The sequence below is a fragment of the Protopterus annectens genome, chromosome 6.part0 (assembly GCF_019279795.1).
Source record: "Protopterus annectens isolate FY-2018-M chromosome 6.part0, PAN1.0, whole genome shotgun sequence".
Taxonomy (NCBI): domain Eukaryota; kingdom Metazoa; phylum Chordata; order Ceratodontiformes; family Protopteridae; genus Protopterus; species Protopterus annectens.
Window position 1 is genome coordinate 832,946,054 of NC_056737.1, and position 16,349 is coordinate 832,962,402.

At 41.6% G+C, this 16,349-nt stretch overlaps 1 protein-coding gene across 3 annotated transcripts in view; it reads right to left on the bottom strand.

The window, feature by feature from the left end:
• Positions 1-463: 463 nt before the first annotated feature.
• Positions 464-16,349, bottom strand: part of KLC1 (kinesin light chain 1) — a 1,225,216-nt gene continuing 1,209,330 nt past the window's right edge. For 2 of the 3 annotated variants that reach the window (XM_044074509.1, XM_044074508.1), the window contains one exon: positions 464-2,332. In XM_044074509.1, coding sequence (XP_043930444.1) covers positions 2,314-2,332 — 19 coding nt within the window. In that variant the 3' untranslated portion in view covers positions 464-2,313. The remainder of the gene's footprint in view (positions 2,333-16,349) is intronic. The other variant, XM_044074510.1, reaches the window with a different exon arrangement.

Genomic DNA, 16,349 nt, shown 5'->3' on the forward strand with positions numbered 1-16,349 from the left:
ATTACTTGGATGAGTAGACAACAAATTAATTCTGGTATCTAACGTGTTGTTTTTAAGACATGCATTATGTCTTAATGCATTACACTGGTCATGTTTACTAATCTGTATTCAATTGAACTAGAAAAAAAATCAGATTTTATATTATATGTAACATTTACAGCTTGATACATGTTTAGATCAGAATGTTTAGCCAATATGAATGCTACAGTGTAACAGGCATACTTATTCACCAAAAATGAGTAACTGTATTATAGCATTTCTAATAACATTCACAAGCAGTAAAAACATACATCACATACTGCTTTAACAACAAACATTGCAACATTTAAAGGAAGCAATCTGAGGTGCACTGCTGCATACTGTTTTAGGTAATAGTCCATTTACGTTTGTCAGCATTCTAACCTCATATCTGTATGAAGTGCAGTCCTGCTGGTCTTTTATTTACAAAAAAAATGTCTGCTCTTTCTTTAATAATTTTATTTTTTGCTCAATTAAGTTACATAATAAATTCCAGTTACTTGTGATGTTTAAATGTTATTCTTATTACAGTATGTTAACTAATTTTAGATATAAAATATATGTTTTTATATTATTTCAAAAGTTACTTGCCATTTGGAAAAGCACTGCTGGATGCAGCCAACAAAGTGAATATCTTAAAAAGAAAAACTGCCAACAAATTAAACTCAAATGTAACACTTTTGTACACAAAAAAAATCATGACTGCATTCCATAAATAATGCCTCATAACTGTTTAAATACTTGTAAATAACACTTGCTATATTTCTGAAATAACCATACATCCATCCGTTACCAAAGTGCCGCTAACCACAGGAGCAGCTTCTGCTATAAAATACTGCATGAAATAGCAGCCATTAAGTATTTACACACTGTAAAAAATGTGAAACTACCTGCTGCATAGCCAAGATGGCACTGCTAAAAATTCTGACTAAAAAGATGCACATCCTGGGTCATGATACCCCTCCAATCTAAACAGCAAACCCTTATTGACCTCCTAATGCCAGCAGCACACTTGATTCAACAAAACATCATTCAAACTTACTGCTTAAGTGACTACTCTATAAAGGCACTAGTGTAGGAGTATACCAAGTTATATCATTCTGAGGACCTGCCTTTAAAAAATGTAAGGAAAGTAGGGATTTCTAACTGCATTTCTGCTGTTTTGTTTCAAAAGAAAAGAAAAACAGACTACAAAAGAAAACCAAGTTACACATGCACTCACATTCACAACACACCAGTCCAAATGTTTTCAGTGATATGTTCAGTACAGGAGCATGGCATAAATAAACTCAAAATGCAGGACCTATCTGCACAAAAAGTGGACTAATGGAATTTATTAACTGTCATTCAGAAATGCCAGATAATACAAACAGAAATGCATGGAGAAAACAATGAAATAACCATGTTTGCTTTCTGCCACAATGGTAAATTACTGCATTCATAATTTTTTTTCTGGCTATCTAGCAATGACAGAGCTAACACTCCAATTTTATACACGATCTCCACTTTTCATACCATCAAAATGAATTTGCAAAGAGGCAAAATCACTGCTAAGACCATAACTCTAGTATTTACAGTTCACAGAACTTAAGTGCAGGTGGAACACTTCGGAGTAATACTCAGTGCTGACACATGAACACAAACATACAAGTGGCTTGCTCCAAGAGCATAGTGGGGCTGCTAGCTTGCTGGCAATAATGTCCCTGCCCCCTTCATATGGTCAGATGTCTGGAAGGAATACCCAAATCAGAAAGATGGATTTAGGATACAGGAACTTTATATCTGAAGTTGCTGGAGCTTTCTCCACAACATAAATGCTGTTGGAAACTACACAAGACATGCTGCCTAATACTGACTTGTGCAGGGAGGTAACAGTTGCCTCGAGTGGATTTTAAATATTTTTCACAACCCAAACCATGAGAAACAACTCACAAAGCACAGTGTGGTATGAAGCTTGACATTGTGCCTAAATGTCTGTGACACATACTATATACAATCACAAACATATCGCACAAAATGCAAATGATATTTTAGTGCAAATGATCATACTTTTTCCGGCTTAGTATCTGTTTAGGACAAAAATGCAAAACAGAAAAAAAAATAACAGTCGAATTGGAAAGAAATTCTACAGTCAGACTGCAGGAGGGTCTGCAAGATCCTACAATCCAATGTGCAAGGATGAGGAAAAATAGTTTGTCTCAGTGCTTCTTCATCCACACAGGAATTTTAAGCTGGCTTTTGCTCAAGGTCATCAATGTGCCAAAACGAAACTGGCTGGCACTCAGGCCTCTGGAGTCAGACAATGATTTCATTGCTGCATAAACAAGCAAGGAAGAAAAAAAAAACTGTCATAATACAGTTTGTTGTTTACACTGTTTCAAATTAATCCAAATCATTTATGTGAAAACATTTAAACTGTTCTTAATGAAATTTTCAGCAATATTAAGATGAATATGATTTTTCAGGACACATTTACTACTAAACATCCAAAGAACTATCAGACTTATTATACCAATACAGCAGAATGGAATATCTCCACTCGTAGCTCAGCATTTTAACAGTCCAATTTCATACTCAGCTGGAGGTAGGAAGACCTATGGAAACTAAAACGTGTAAGAATGGCAGCTCTCCTCCAGTGGCCAGCCTAAGTAAGCAGGTACTGCATGTCATACGTGAAGCCAGATGACCAAATTGCCTCGTACACAGACAACCCTCTCCTTCTCCCACAAAACACAAATACATGTGAGAAATGCAACTATACAGCCAAACTGGAGGCTGAGCTCTCTCAACATAGGACTGGCAAGACCAGACAGGAGGAGAAGGTAACCACACACACCACAAACCCAGTCTCACATAGTACTATCACAACTTCAAATCATACACATAAGCACACAAAGACATACTCGGAGGCTCTGATCAAAAATCTACCAAAACAGCAGAGGCCACCAAAGCAGACACCCAAACAAATGCCACCTCAGGACACAACACATGCAACACATAGACCACATAGTCAGTGTGCCAAACAGTCACAGCCCTTAAGGCCAAACACAATGCTAGACACACTCGTCATTGGTGACTCCATAGTCAGACACACTGACGTCCCGCTCACCAGACTGAGTAAGGAGAAGGTCACAGTAAGCTGCCTGTCGGGCGCTAGAATCCGCCACATAACGCAAGCACTCGGGTCTCTCAACAGCAGGTACAAGTATGACTCAGTCATTGTCCACGCTGGTGTGAACGACCTGAGACGTACCTCCCTGGACTACATGAGAAGAGACATAGAGGAGCTCTCTGATTATGTAGCCCAGGCAGGTATGACCCTGACCTTGAGCAGTATCCTACCTTCCCCAAGAATGATGCCACAATACAGAGATAAGATGGTCAGCTTTAATAATTGGCTTAAACTCTGGTGTCATTCAAAGGGGATCCAATGTCTGTCTGCCTGGGATGACATGCTGGACAAGCCACGCTGCTTCACAAGGGACGGCTTGCACCTGTCACCCCTGGGCTTCCGGATATTGGCAAAGGCTCTTGCCACCCCCATAGTGCCTTTTTTAGGCAAGGCTCAAATTCTAAACCTACCACCCTAGAACACAAAAAAGGAAAAAAAACTAAGGGTAATGCTGCTCAATGCCAGAAGTCTCAACCTCAAGATGCACTCGAGGCCATTCTCAGTATGGAGATCATCGATGTCTGTGCTGTGACTGAAACCTGGTTCAAGGCTCCTGAGAGCACCTCGGCACTATCAGGTTTTACCTCATATCATGCGTCCCGGCCCCAAAATCTGGACACCACCAAGAAAGGAGGGGGGGGTGTCCATATTCATCAAGGACACCCACACCTCAAGGTTGGTGGCAACGCACGATGCATCGGAGACCATCCAGGTGCAATTAACCATAGGCAAGACTGCTCTGCAATTTGTAGCATGTTACAGGCCACCCTCTCAAACTCAGGAACCTCACATAGCTTTCCTGAAAACACTGGAGGGGATAAATGTATCTCCAAACACCATCATACTAGGTGACTTCAACTACCCGAATATAGACTGGGATCACTACTCAAGCCCCAACACTCTAGCACAAAGGTTCCTAGAGTTCATAAACTCAAATGCCATTGAACAACTAGTCACCATCCCCACAAGAGGTGAAAACATACTTGATCTCATCATCACGAACATGGGGTCACAATGTTCAACACCGGAAGTATACCCCTCACTGGTGAGATCAGATCATAAACTAATCTCACTGGAAGTCCACATCCGCCCACCTGAGATAAAAAGACCACAGTGAAGAACTTCTCTAAAGCCGACTTCACACTTCTAAAGACTAGTGTGGTCTCTTTTAAGGCCCCCGAGCCTGCGGAAACCATTACTCAAGCCGCTGAATCACTTACAAATGCCTTCTATCAGCACCTACAGGACTGCATGGATCAGGCAATCCCAAACAAAACAAAGACTCTTTGTACCAAAGGCAAGCGTCCAGTCTGGTGGACCCCAGCCATAAACAAGCTCTACAACAAAAGGAGGAAGCTACTACAAGATAGAGCAAAATCCCTAAAAGGTAAGACACCTTTGATCATTATAAGTAAAAAACTACGATCTCTCATAAAATCATCCAAGGCAAATTTTGAGAGAAAAATCGCTAAGGACTCAAAAGACAATCATAAGGCCTTCTTTAGCCATGTCAGAAACTTGGGAGGAAACTCACAGATATGCTCAGAATTAGTTCAAAATGATGTAAAAATAACTGAACCTACAGACATTGCCAACATACTGGCTGACAGGTTCAGTGCAAACTCCCTCCCCCAAAGGAGATATCTATACCAGAGGTTGTAGCCCCCCAAACATCTCTAGCGCTCAGGTGAGAACTGCTCTCGCATCCATGGGACCAGATGGTGTCCCGGTTGTGTGCTCGAACTCAATGAGGAATTAAACCCGCAGTTAGGGCAGCTGTTTAATCTTAGCCTCACCTCAGGATACACGGCAACTGTGGTCCCACTTCACAAAGGCGGTGCCTCCACCGACTGGAAATTATCGTCCCATCAGCTTGACAAGCCTGATCTGCAAAGCTATGGAGAGGATCATAATGGAACTCATAAATAAAGACATAGGGGACTTGCAGACTTTGGATCCAACCCAGTTTGGCTTTGTCAAAGGCAGATCATGCCTTTTAAACTTGGTTGACTTTTTCGAAACAGTCACCAAGGCCATTGATGAGGGAAAGGCAGTCCACACAGCCTACCTCGACCTGGCAAAGGCTTTCGACACAATACCCCACTCAGGTATCATCGAAAAACTCATCAGCTTAAATGTAAACCCATACGTCACAAGATGGGTTGCAAACTGGCTAAGTGGCAGAACCCACAGGGTCAGAGTTGCTAGCGCCATGTCAGACTCAAAGCCTGTCACAAGTGGTGTCCCACAGGGCTCAGTCCTGGGCCCACTCTTGTTCGGCATCTACTTTTCAGAAGTACAAGCAAACACAGGAGGATTATGGCTGACAAAATTTGCAGATGACTGCAAACTGGGTGCCATAGTCGAGAACACATCTGACACAGATATCCTTCAGAAGGGTCTCATAGAAACGGATAACTGGTGCCAGAGCCATGGACTAAAGTTAAACGCAAAGAAATGCATATTCATACCCTTCGGGAAAAACAAAGTTACCCCTAGCTACCATATAGGTGGCAATCCACTGAGCACAGAAGAGGTTATCAGGGATCTGGGGACCCAGGTTGACAGTAACCTTTCGTTTGACACTCACGTTGCCAAAGTAATTAGGAAGACCTTCTACATTGTCCACCTGATCATGAAGGGATTCACATCTAGATCAAGGGAGGTCATCGTCCCCCTGTACTCATCACTCATCAGATCAATGACTGAGTATAATGCCCCATTCGGAATGTATCTGACCCGACACCTGCAGCAACTGGAAAGGCCCCAAAAGTTCCTCACCAAAAGGATAAAGGGTCTCAAAAATATGTCTTATGCTGCCCGACTAAAGGAGCTCCAGCTCTATTCAGTCGCTTACCGTCTGCTCAGAGGTGACCTGTGCCTGACATACAAGGCCATGTCCAACCCAGAATTGATGAACATGCTTCACCTCAAAAAATCTAGATCCCTCAGAACTACAAGGGCGGGAGACTTAAACCTTGACACGGTTATTAATAGGACGTGCTGGAGGGACAGATTCATCACCCAGAGACTCCCTATGCTGTGGAACAAAATCTCGGTACATGTGAGGCAGAGCACCTTGCTGGCCTTGTTCAAGAGAAATCTTGACCAATGGATGGGAGATCGCAGATATACCCCAGGGATTACCTCAGTGTCACTGCTTGACAGAGGCACAGCAAAATAATGGGAATAGTATCCTTCAAACTAAAGGGGTGGCGAAAGCCACAAAACTCTGGGCTAGGCTTATAAATGCCCTTGGGCAGATAGCCTAGTATGAACCTATGAACTAGAAAATCCTATGCTGACAAGTGGAAAAGGTATTGTTCCTGGATCCAGACTAAAGGAGCGGACCCAGCACAGCCCTCCTTACCTCTCATCCTGGATTACCTAGCAGACCTACTCCACAGGGGCCTATCCTTCTCTTCCATTAAGATCCATGCCTCTGCCATCTCTGCTCATTACAGCACTGAGCCACCTCTCTTCTCGCACCCTCTCATCAAGCAGTTCCTGAGAGGGGCTAACAACTTAAAGCCACCAAAAAGAGCCCCTACCCCTGCTTGGGACCTTAACTTTGTGTTGGAAAAGTTCACGCTATCCCCCTTTGAGCCTGCAGTGTCAGCAGAGTTAAAGTTCCTCTCTTGGAAAACAGCCTTGCTTCTGGCCATCACTTCAGCCAGAAGAGTGTCGGAGCTACAGACACTTATGGCTGTGGAACCCTTCATTATTTTTCATGCTGACAGGGTCTCCCTCAGGACTAACCCAGCTTTCATGCCTAAATGGTGTCCAGTGTGGCTCTCAACCAATCTATCCATTTGTCCACCTTTTTCCCAAATCCTCAAAATAAAGGGGAAAAGATCCTGCACTCTCCAGGTGTGCACAGACAGATCAGATTCTAACTTGACAGGACTAAGCCCTTTAGGAAATCTGACCAGTTACTAGTCAGCTTTGCACCAAGGGCATAGGCAAGGCCATATCAAAGCAAACCATCTCCAAATGGATAGCACACTGTATCCATTTCTGTTACAAACACAATGGAAACCACCCCCTCAGGGGGTCAGAACACATTCCACTAGGGCAACTTCAACCTCTACAGCCTTTCTCAGAGGAGTCCCTACCAGAGACATTCTGGAAGGTGCAACTTGGAGTTCTGTTTATACCTTCACCAAGCATTACCACCTGCCTATCTTTTCCAAATCCTGGGCGGGCTTTGCAACTGCAGCCCTGCAGGACATTTTAGCCAGCCCCAACTCTTTTTGACTGCCTCCACCCATTCTTCAGCTTTGGGAATCAACCCAAGTGTGATGACTGCAACAGTGAAACACAAAGATCATAGCACAGTTGTGTACACTTACCACAGATGTAGATGTTCGACTGTATTCACTGTTGCAGTCCTGGTTTCTGGCTTAATGGCTAAGGTGTTCGCCTTACAAACACAAGGTGCAGGGTTTGAGTCTCACAAGGGATAATTGGCTAGGCTTAAAATGGGTCGCAAGGCAGTTAGCTTAGTACTAAACTATGAACCTATGAACATGTTCTTTATAAATGCTACCACACATAAGCAGTAAGAATATTACGGTCAACCTCATTTTGTGGTAATAAAAATACAACTACTACAAACTGAACTACTATTAAAATTCAACTAACTTTGAAACATTTCAAGTAAAATGAGCTGTACTATATACATACATTTTATTTAACGACAGATTGCTATAAAGGGGTAACATAAAATGATACATCACTGCAAAAGTACATTTTGTATATTACCATTTAATTCATTAGCCATTTATCTCTGCTATATGAACATCAACCAAAATATATTTTATCAGCATCAGTGAGTTCTAAGAATTAACTGTAACATTTGAGATTACATTAGCAGTACATACCATATTCAGAGTAACTTACAAACTAAACAGGACACACCTGTATTGCAAATGCCACAAGCTACCTGATAAAAACATTTATGATTGCTTTTTAAAGTTATTTTTTGATGGAAGGTAATATTATAAAAAGACATTTTATTTTCATTTCAACCAAAATTTTAAAACAAAATATGGTAACTTGGTATGAAGTGTAATAAATGTTCAGTCTGTAAATATAAAAAAGAGCTAAGTTTCATTTCACAAATGCTCAATGTTTGTTAAAGATTAAAATGTGAAATAAAAACATTTTAAGTACTTCTCAAACTAATGGAAATAACTTTAACATAAAACTGTACAATGATGCATTTTATGACTTTTTTCCATTACCAAATGTAATACAAAAATGTCCAGATTTATTTGAAACATGGTTTTGCACATTAAATGGAAATTTCTCTTTTTAGAAAAAAGTAGTTTATCCTGGATTTAAACAGTAAATAGCATTGTTATAGTACGCTTTGAAAAACAGGAATCTGTTGCTGTAAGCTTTGGGGTGAATTACTGACGTCTGCAAAATTATCTGAACTCTGTTGATTTTAAATGCATCTGAATCAAATCACCCTTAGAAATCCAAGTCTAAAAAGGCAGTGAAGTCTACTTTGCCAGGATAAAGTATAAATCTCAGGGGTGAGCTGGCTCCTTGAAGGCAGGCCTTACTTGGAATGTACATCTGAGAAAGACTTTGCATAATTTTAAGGAAGTTAGAGAAAAATTTAAGACCCGGATCAAGTCAGGAAATATCAGCATGGAGAATGTTAATGGCTGAGTTCTAGGCCTGTGTTGACAAATTGTGAAAAGTTATCTAAATAAAGCTGGCATGGGAGCGGACAAATGATCTAACTCATTGAAAAACAATTCAGAGAAACATGTTTATTTGTTTCTGTATATCTGCCTAGCATTAGGTCTCTGGGCAAAAGTGAGGATCAGGATGACCATTGCAGGGTATGCAGTGTCCCTGGTCACTAAAGAAACTGGAGTAAACACATGGTCATCCAAATGAAGTGAAAGTCTAATGAGGTGTGCCAGACAAATGAAACAAGATTGTGAAGGGCTTCAAGAACAAAAGCGTCTCTGGATGATGAGGCCAACGTACAAGGAACCACACTTTTTCAGGCCAAGACAGGACTATGAGGAGCATTTTGACTCATTCTGTTTGGTTTTCTGAATAAAATGTAGGATACAGGGACATCTGGGAAAGGCATAAATTCCAGAGGCCTTTTAAGGAAACCAGCATCCGTGGGCCATTTCTCCAGAGGGGGTATTAGGTAGCAAAAACAGCTGTATTTTGTGTTGATTAAGAAAGCAAAATGGTCACAGCAAGGCCTCACCAACTGATAGTCTCCAAGCTACTGGCAACGTGAGACAGACCAGGTGTGGGACATCAGAAAGTAGCAACTGAGCCTATCAGCTAGCAAACTGGCTTCTCTAGGAGTATTAGTGGCTATGAGAAAGTGATCTATTGACAGAGCTCATTCCAATAATCATGATTTGTTCATAAGGGGGTGGTTGGAATGATTTCTACCCTGTTAATTTATATACTACAACACTGTCATGTTGTTGTTTTGTTGTTGTGAAGGTTAACTACGCCATGTGGGAGTCCTGTGAAAGTCCTGACAGGCCTACAGAGTGAGAAGGACCAGACTCACCTTATCTCCAGAATACTGATGTACAGACTGGCTTTTGAATGTGATGTGATCATGCACCATGTACTTTCTGCCCTTGATAATACCCCACCCACCCTAGGGCAAAGGCGACTGTTGTGAAGGTCACTGCAGAACGGGGGAGGTGAGAGGAGCTGACCGAAAAAAGTTGGGTATCTGAAGTCCACTCTACACTCTTGGAAAATTTAATTTGATTCGGTAAGTAGTCTGTGCACTATGATTAGTGCACTTTCAGGGATCAATGCATTGAATATGCATGTGGAACCTTGCATGAGGTACAAGGTAAATGGCTGTTGCATTAAGCCAAACATTCTGAGGCAAACAGCTGCTGAAACTGTCTGAAATTAGGGGAACTGAAATGTTACCTTTAAACAAAAGGAATACCATCTAAAGGGACATTTGTTTTGTAGGACAGTATGTTCAGCACAAATATGAGGATTATAAGAGTCTGAGATGGCTCCATCCACATCAGTGGAGTGCTCATTGTAAACAGTTTATTTAATATGACTGGGTCTTATCACAGTAACAATGAGAATGGTTCATGGAAATCACTGAGATTGCCAGATAAAACAGACAGCTTCAAATGGGTCTGAATCATAATGAGAAAAAACAGTCAAATTAACTAAACTATTTAATTTGGAGTTTCAGAGTGTCTCTCTCTTCATTAATGTATTTTTTGTAAAGAGGGTGCAACAGTCTGCTCATTTGGGTTTTTTTTACATTAATTTTCCTTGAAGAAATGGACAGATGAATTCACTTAGGTCACTAAAGTTGCTCAATATGAATTTTGGCAGTGGCCTGAGTAATTTCATCCTTCATAGCATGCCCAGTGTTATATGCGGACTGCTTAAAAGCCCTATCACTGTATTCAGTTTCCTACAGATTACTGAGTAGTGATCTATGCCTGACCTACAAAAGGCAGTCTTGATGGAAATGTTGCATAATCGCAAAACTAACTGCACAAGGGTTACCCACTCTAAGGATCTAAACCTAGATCATGCTGGAGAGACTGACATGAGTCCCAAGGATAGCCCCTCCTCTGGAATAGGCTTCCTATTCACATGAAGTAGAGCCCTACCCCTGACCATTTTCAAGCACAATCTGGACCAAAAGATGGTAAAGTGCCAATTCACTCCTGGGGTGGCACCCATGTCCCTTATGGACGGAGGCTGTCTGTAAAAATTGTCAAAACCCTGCTTGCTGACCCTTGTTATCTTTGCCCTGGGGATAGAAAATTGGATAAAATCTGGGTAAAACTGGCTAGGTTTGTAAGGGGTCATGAGCTGTTAGCTTAGTACTCGCCTACGAACCTACAAACCAGTGAATTTTGTGAAGCACTTGCCACTAATAACAAGTACCTTCCTTCCAGTTTGGATAATGGAGTGAATGGAATCCCTCCTGATACCAGTAATAGTGCACTGCATACTGTGCGTCAGACATATGTACAGATCATGGCTAGAGTTAGTCTTCAGTTTTTGGCTTCTGAAAAAAATTGATGGTCACTTTGTGAAAGACAAGTTAAATAAGTTAGCAATATGTCATTGCTGGTCTCTGAATGAAAATAAGTTTATGAAGGAAAAAATAAACAAAGCTAGTTATACTTTTAGAGAGAAGCAAAATAAACTAGAATCTTTAACCCCCATGGTAATTTGTTTTTAGTCACCAGCATCAAAGCAAAAAGGTTTGAACATTTTTAAAATGCCAGACAGAATTACTAGTAAAAGTGCTGCATATGACGCTCTAATTCAACTGCTTTGGGAGGGTCAGTTTTGAGCATTTGGACATTCTCATCAAATGCCTTATTGTTATTCAGTGATTAATATAGAACATTGACAGTTTATTGGACACCATGTTTAAAGATTTACTGTTTAGCTCAATAGACTCAGAATATAAGATTTTAATAGAATTTGTAAATCTGAAAAACAACAAATGTGGATAGAAAAGTTTTATGGCGAGCTGACAGAATATTAAAATGTAGCTGTATATTCAAATGGGGAGGTTGACTGCGGTTCTGGCAGTATATAACTTACAGAAAGACGGGAGAATAATTTGAATATTCATGAAGAAGGTGATAATGAGAATGGGTCTTGGAGACCACAGTGATTGGCACTTGGCAGACAAATGAAAGGCAGGGTTTTAAACAGGACCAAAATGTGATAAGAACCAGGCTAATTAACTATACTATTTCATTTGGAGTTTCAGTGTTTCTATCTTCATTAGTATATTTTTTGTTTTATGCTTGAGTTTGTGCACTAGTCCATTGATTGTGGGATTTTTGAGTTTACAAGGCACAAACAGTTTAGCAGTGCAATGGCGAAAAAAATGACACAGACTCATTTCCCAAAGCGATCCGGTGCCCTGGACTCCTTAGCAGGGAGATGGATGACATACACACAAATATTTCAAGCACATGCATTAATGCCCTTCCAGCCTGCCAATATACCAAAACATTTGTTCCTATAAAATGTGCCCCGGCTGTTCTTACAAATATCTGAATTAGTGCTTGCTTTAATGTAATTTCTCAGAGAAGCAATTAGTACATTTCTCCTTCCAATAGAACCTTTTACATAGGTTGTCTGATGATTATCTGTTATTTTTGATAACCCCAAACATTCACAGAGGCAGTCGTCTCTAAATGCCCTATATACCTGCATAATGTCTCCTCTTTAATACATCTATGAGACACTGTACAAGTTCATATACTTAAGTCTTTCATAATAACTTAAAATTTCACATCCATGGATGCCTGTAGTATATTTCCACTGTACTCATTCCAGTTTACTCATGCTTGTTTTCTTATATGGATTCCATACTCAAGTTTGGGTCTAATGTAACTAACAATGACTTTATCAGTTCAAGGAATTACTCAGGACTCTAGCACCCCAAGAAGAGGAGGAAATAGGTGGAGTTGAAGAAGAATGGCAGCACCTAAAAACAGCATGTGTTTGGACTACAGAAAAGATATGTGGCCAAGCCAGGTATGGAAATAAGGTACACAAGGAAAGCTGGCAGTGGAATGCAGAAGTCCATGAAGTCAGCAAAAGAAAAAAGGAGTGCAGGAAGAAGTGGGAGATAGAAAAGACTGACCAGGCTAGAAAAGACTACTGGCTGGCTAACAAAGAAGCTAAGAAAAGTTGCAATAGCAAAGAATAGGGCATCGGAGGCACTGTACCAACTTCTGGAAAGTGACTCAGTAAGGGGCACAAAGAAACTATATTAGGTTGCAAGGCAAAGACAGAAAGATAAAGAAGACAGTCAGACACCCTTCATAAGAGTTGCCAGCAACAACCTGATCACCAGCCCAGAGGACATCAAAGGCAGATGGAAGGAGTATTTCCAGCAGCTTTTGAATGAAGAAAACCCCACAGAAGCTGTACTGCCCCAGAAACAGCCTACAATGACAGGAGAGGAGCCCACCCTAGAAGAAGTAAGAACAACACTAAGGAAGATGAAGTCAGGGAAAGCAGGCTCAGATGAGGTCACAGCAAATATGATAAAGATGCTGGGTGAGATAGGGAAGAAATGGCTCCTGAGGGTACTAACAGCAGTGTGGAGAGAAAGGCGTATCCCAGATGACTGGAGAATAAGCATACTCATGCCAGTGTACACGAACAAAGGGGACATCCACAACTGTGAGCACTACAGAGGCATCAAATGCCTATCACACTGCATGAAAGTTCTGGAGAGGATGATTGATAAATGGATATGCAGAGCAGTACAATGAAAGATGGGAGATGAGCAGTCTGGATTCAGATCAGGATGCAGCACAACTGACCTGATGCTTGCATTGAGACAGATACTTGAGAAGAAGCTAGAGATGAGGAAAGAGTTCAACTGGGCATTCCTAAACTTGGAGAAGGCATATGACAAGGTCCTAGGAAAGCTGATCTGGGCAGTACTGTGGTGGTTAGAAGTCCCAGAAACATTGGTAGAATTAGTGCAGGCTATGTACAAGGACCCAATGACTCAATTACGAACAGTTTTCAGCCTCACAGAGGGGTTTCCCAGTGGGAGTGGGTGTACATCAGGGTTCAGAGCTCTGAGCCCACTGCTGTTCATACTGGTGATAGACTACATTAGCAAACAGGTTGGAGGGGACAGTACAAAGCTGCTGTATGCAGATGATGTGGCAGTACAGGCAGACTCTGAGCTAGACCTTCAGCAAAGGATAGGGGAATGGAATGCAAATCTGAAGGCACATTGGATGAAACTTAGCACATATAAGATGGTGGCAATGACAGCAAATTGAGGAAATCAGAAGAAGCTGAGAACAGAGATAGAAGGGAAGACAGTGGAACAGGTAAACAGCTTCAAGTATATGGGAGGAGAAGGGTAGTTTGAATGAAGAGGTCAAAGCTAGAATCAGAGGGGCTGCAGCCAACTGGCATAGAGCATCAAGTGTAGTCTATGACAGAATAATGCCAAAGAAGCTGAAAAGTAAGGTGTACAAGACAGTGGTGCGACCAGTACTACTGTATGGTACAGAAACCTGGGCAGTAAAGGCAGAACAGTTGACGAAGCTAGAGGTGATGAAAATGAAGTGCCTGAGAAAGGTGACAGGATGCACACTGTGGGACAGATGAAGAAATGAGGACATAAAAGCAGAAGTAGCTCCAATTGCAGAAAAGATCAAAGAGAACAGATTACGGTGGTTTGGGCACATGTGTAGAAAAGCAGAAGACAATCTGGTGAGGAAGATTTGGGACAGACAGGAAGAAGGTAAGAGGAAGCGAGGATGTCCAGCAAAGAGGTGGATGGATTGTATGAAAGAAGATCTGCGACAGTCAAGCATGAGTGTTGAAGAAGGCAGGAGTGTGGCACTGAATCGAGAGAGTTGGTGACAGTTAACACGATACCCCAACACCATGCAGAAAAATGGGAAAAAAGGGGGGCTTCTGAGATGTGTCCTAGGCTAACAACCACAAGGGCCTTTTTAAGCCTAGCCATGCATCCTGAATCTCTGACACGTTCTGGTACCCTTGATAAGTGTAAGCAGGGGTCTAGGAGATGAAACATTTACAAGCAGGGTCTGTGAGATGAAGCATTTACAGGCTGCCTGCATCCGTTAGAGACGTAGGTGCCAAACCAGGGATGAATTTCCTGTTCCCCATCCAAATTGTCCAAGATGCACTTGAACTGGGTTAGGGAGGAATTCTGCTTCACATGGGCAGCCTGTTCCAGAGATGGGGTAGTCTCTGGTATACATACCCGTCTCTCCAGCAGGTCCTAGTTATACCACAGGCAAAGTTTAAGTCTTTAGAATGGGTAATTCTAGTGCTGTTTATTTTGCAGATATGTAGGCGGTCCACCAGGGAGGGATCTGACAATGGTTTCTATGCCATATGTACTTCTCCTCTCAACAGCCTACTGGAGACAGAATACAGGGATAGGGCTTTAAGGCAGTCTACACAGGGCATGTTACTTACACCCAGGATTTGTTTTAGTGATGAACCTCTGTGGATGGTTCAATTGTTAGATGTGTCTAGTTAGGTACATACCAAAGGGGGTATTGTACTTACTGATAGGTCTGACGAATGCTGAATACAGTGGAACAATGACCTCCTTGGACCTAGACGCCATATCTTTGTTTACAACTTGTGCAACATAGAATGATTTCCAAATTACTGGAAACGTTACGGTCAAAGGCTAGATTGCGGTCTGTGTCTGTCCCCAAGTACCTGACTACTGGGTGAACTCTTAGGAGGTGTGTTGTCAACATGACAGTTACCAGGGGTGGATGTCTTCCTAAAGGATACTATTATGCATTTCTTGGTATTTAATTGCAGTCCACAGCTCTGACACAAGTTATTTGTCTGTGTCTGCCCTTCCTGGAGAACATTAGTGTAGGTGGGAGATTCTATGACTGTTCCTAATTTGCAATCATCTGCAAATTTAGTCAGCCAGAGGCCTTTGACACTGGTCTTGACTTCAGAAAAGTAATTGCCAGAAAGGAGCAGTCCCAGAACCAATCCCTGAGGGACTCCACTTGCGACTAATCTACTTGTGGGGGGGGGGGATTCCCCAAATCTAACTTCCTGGGCTCTGTCTACGAGCATGCTGGCTATCCACTGGGTGACATAAGGGTTTATACCTAACCTCTCAAGTTTGTCAGCAATGCCAGAGTGGGGCATCGTTTCAATGCCTTGACCATGTCAAGGTAGGCAGTGTGACCCACTTTGCCCTTTTTGACAAAAGCAAATTGAGTTGGGTCCAGTGTTTGTAAGTTTCCTCTGTCATTATCGATTATGGCTTTGCATACGAAACTAGTCAGACTCATGGGTCTGCAAAGTTAAGTCATCACAAATCACAGTAATAACACCACATACTATTTACTTATTTGACATTTGTTTACTGGGAAAGTCAACTGGGATATTATCTCATTTTCAGCGGAAGCCTGGGAAGAAAAGCTCCACATTGACATAATATGGTTACAGTTAAACAGTGACTACAAAACCTAATACAGAAGAACAAATTCACTAAGCAAAAATTCAATTTCAGTTCACTATGATTCTGTATTTACATAGTGCAAATATCTGGACAGATATAAGAAGTTGAAACAGAACATTGTCAAACTACTCGCAC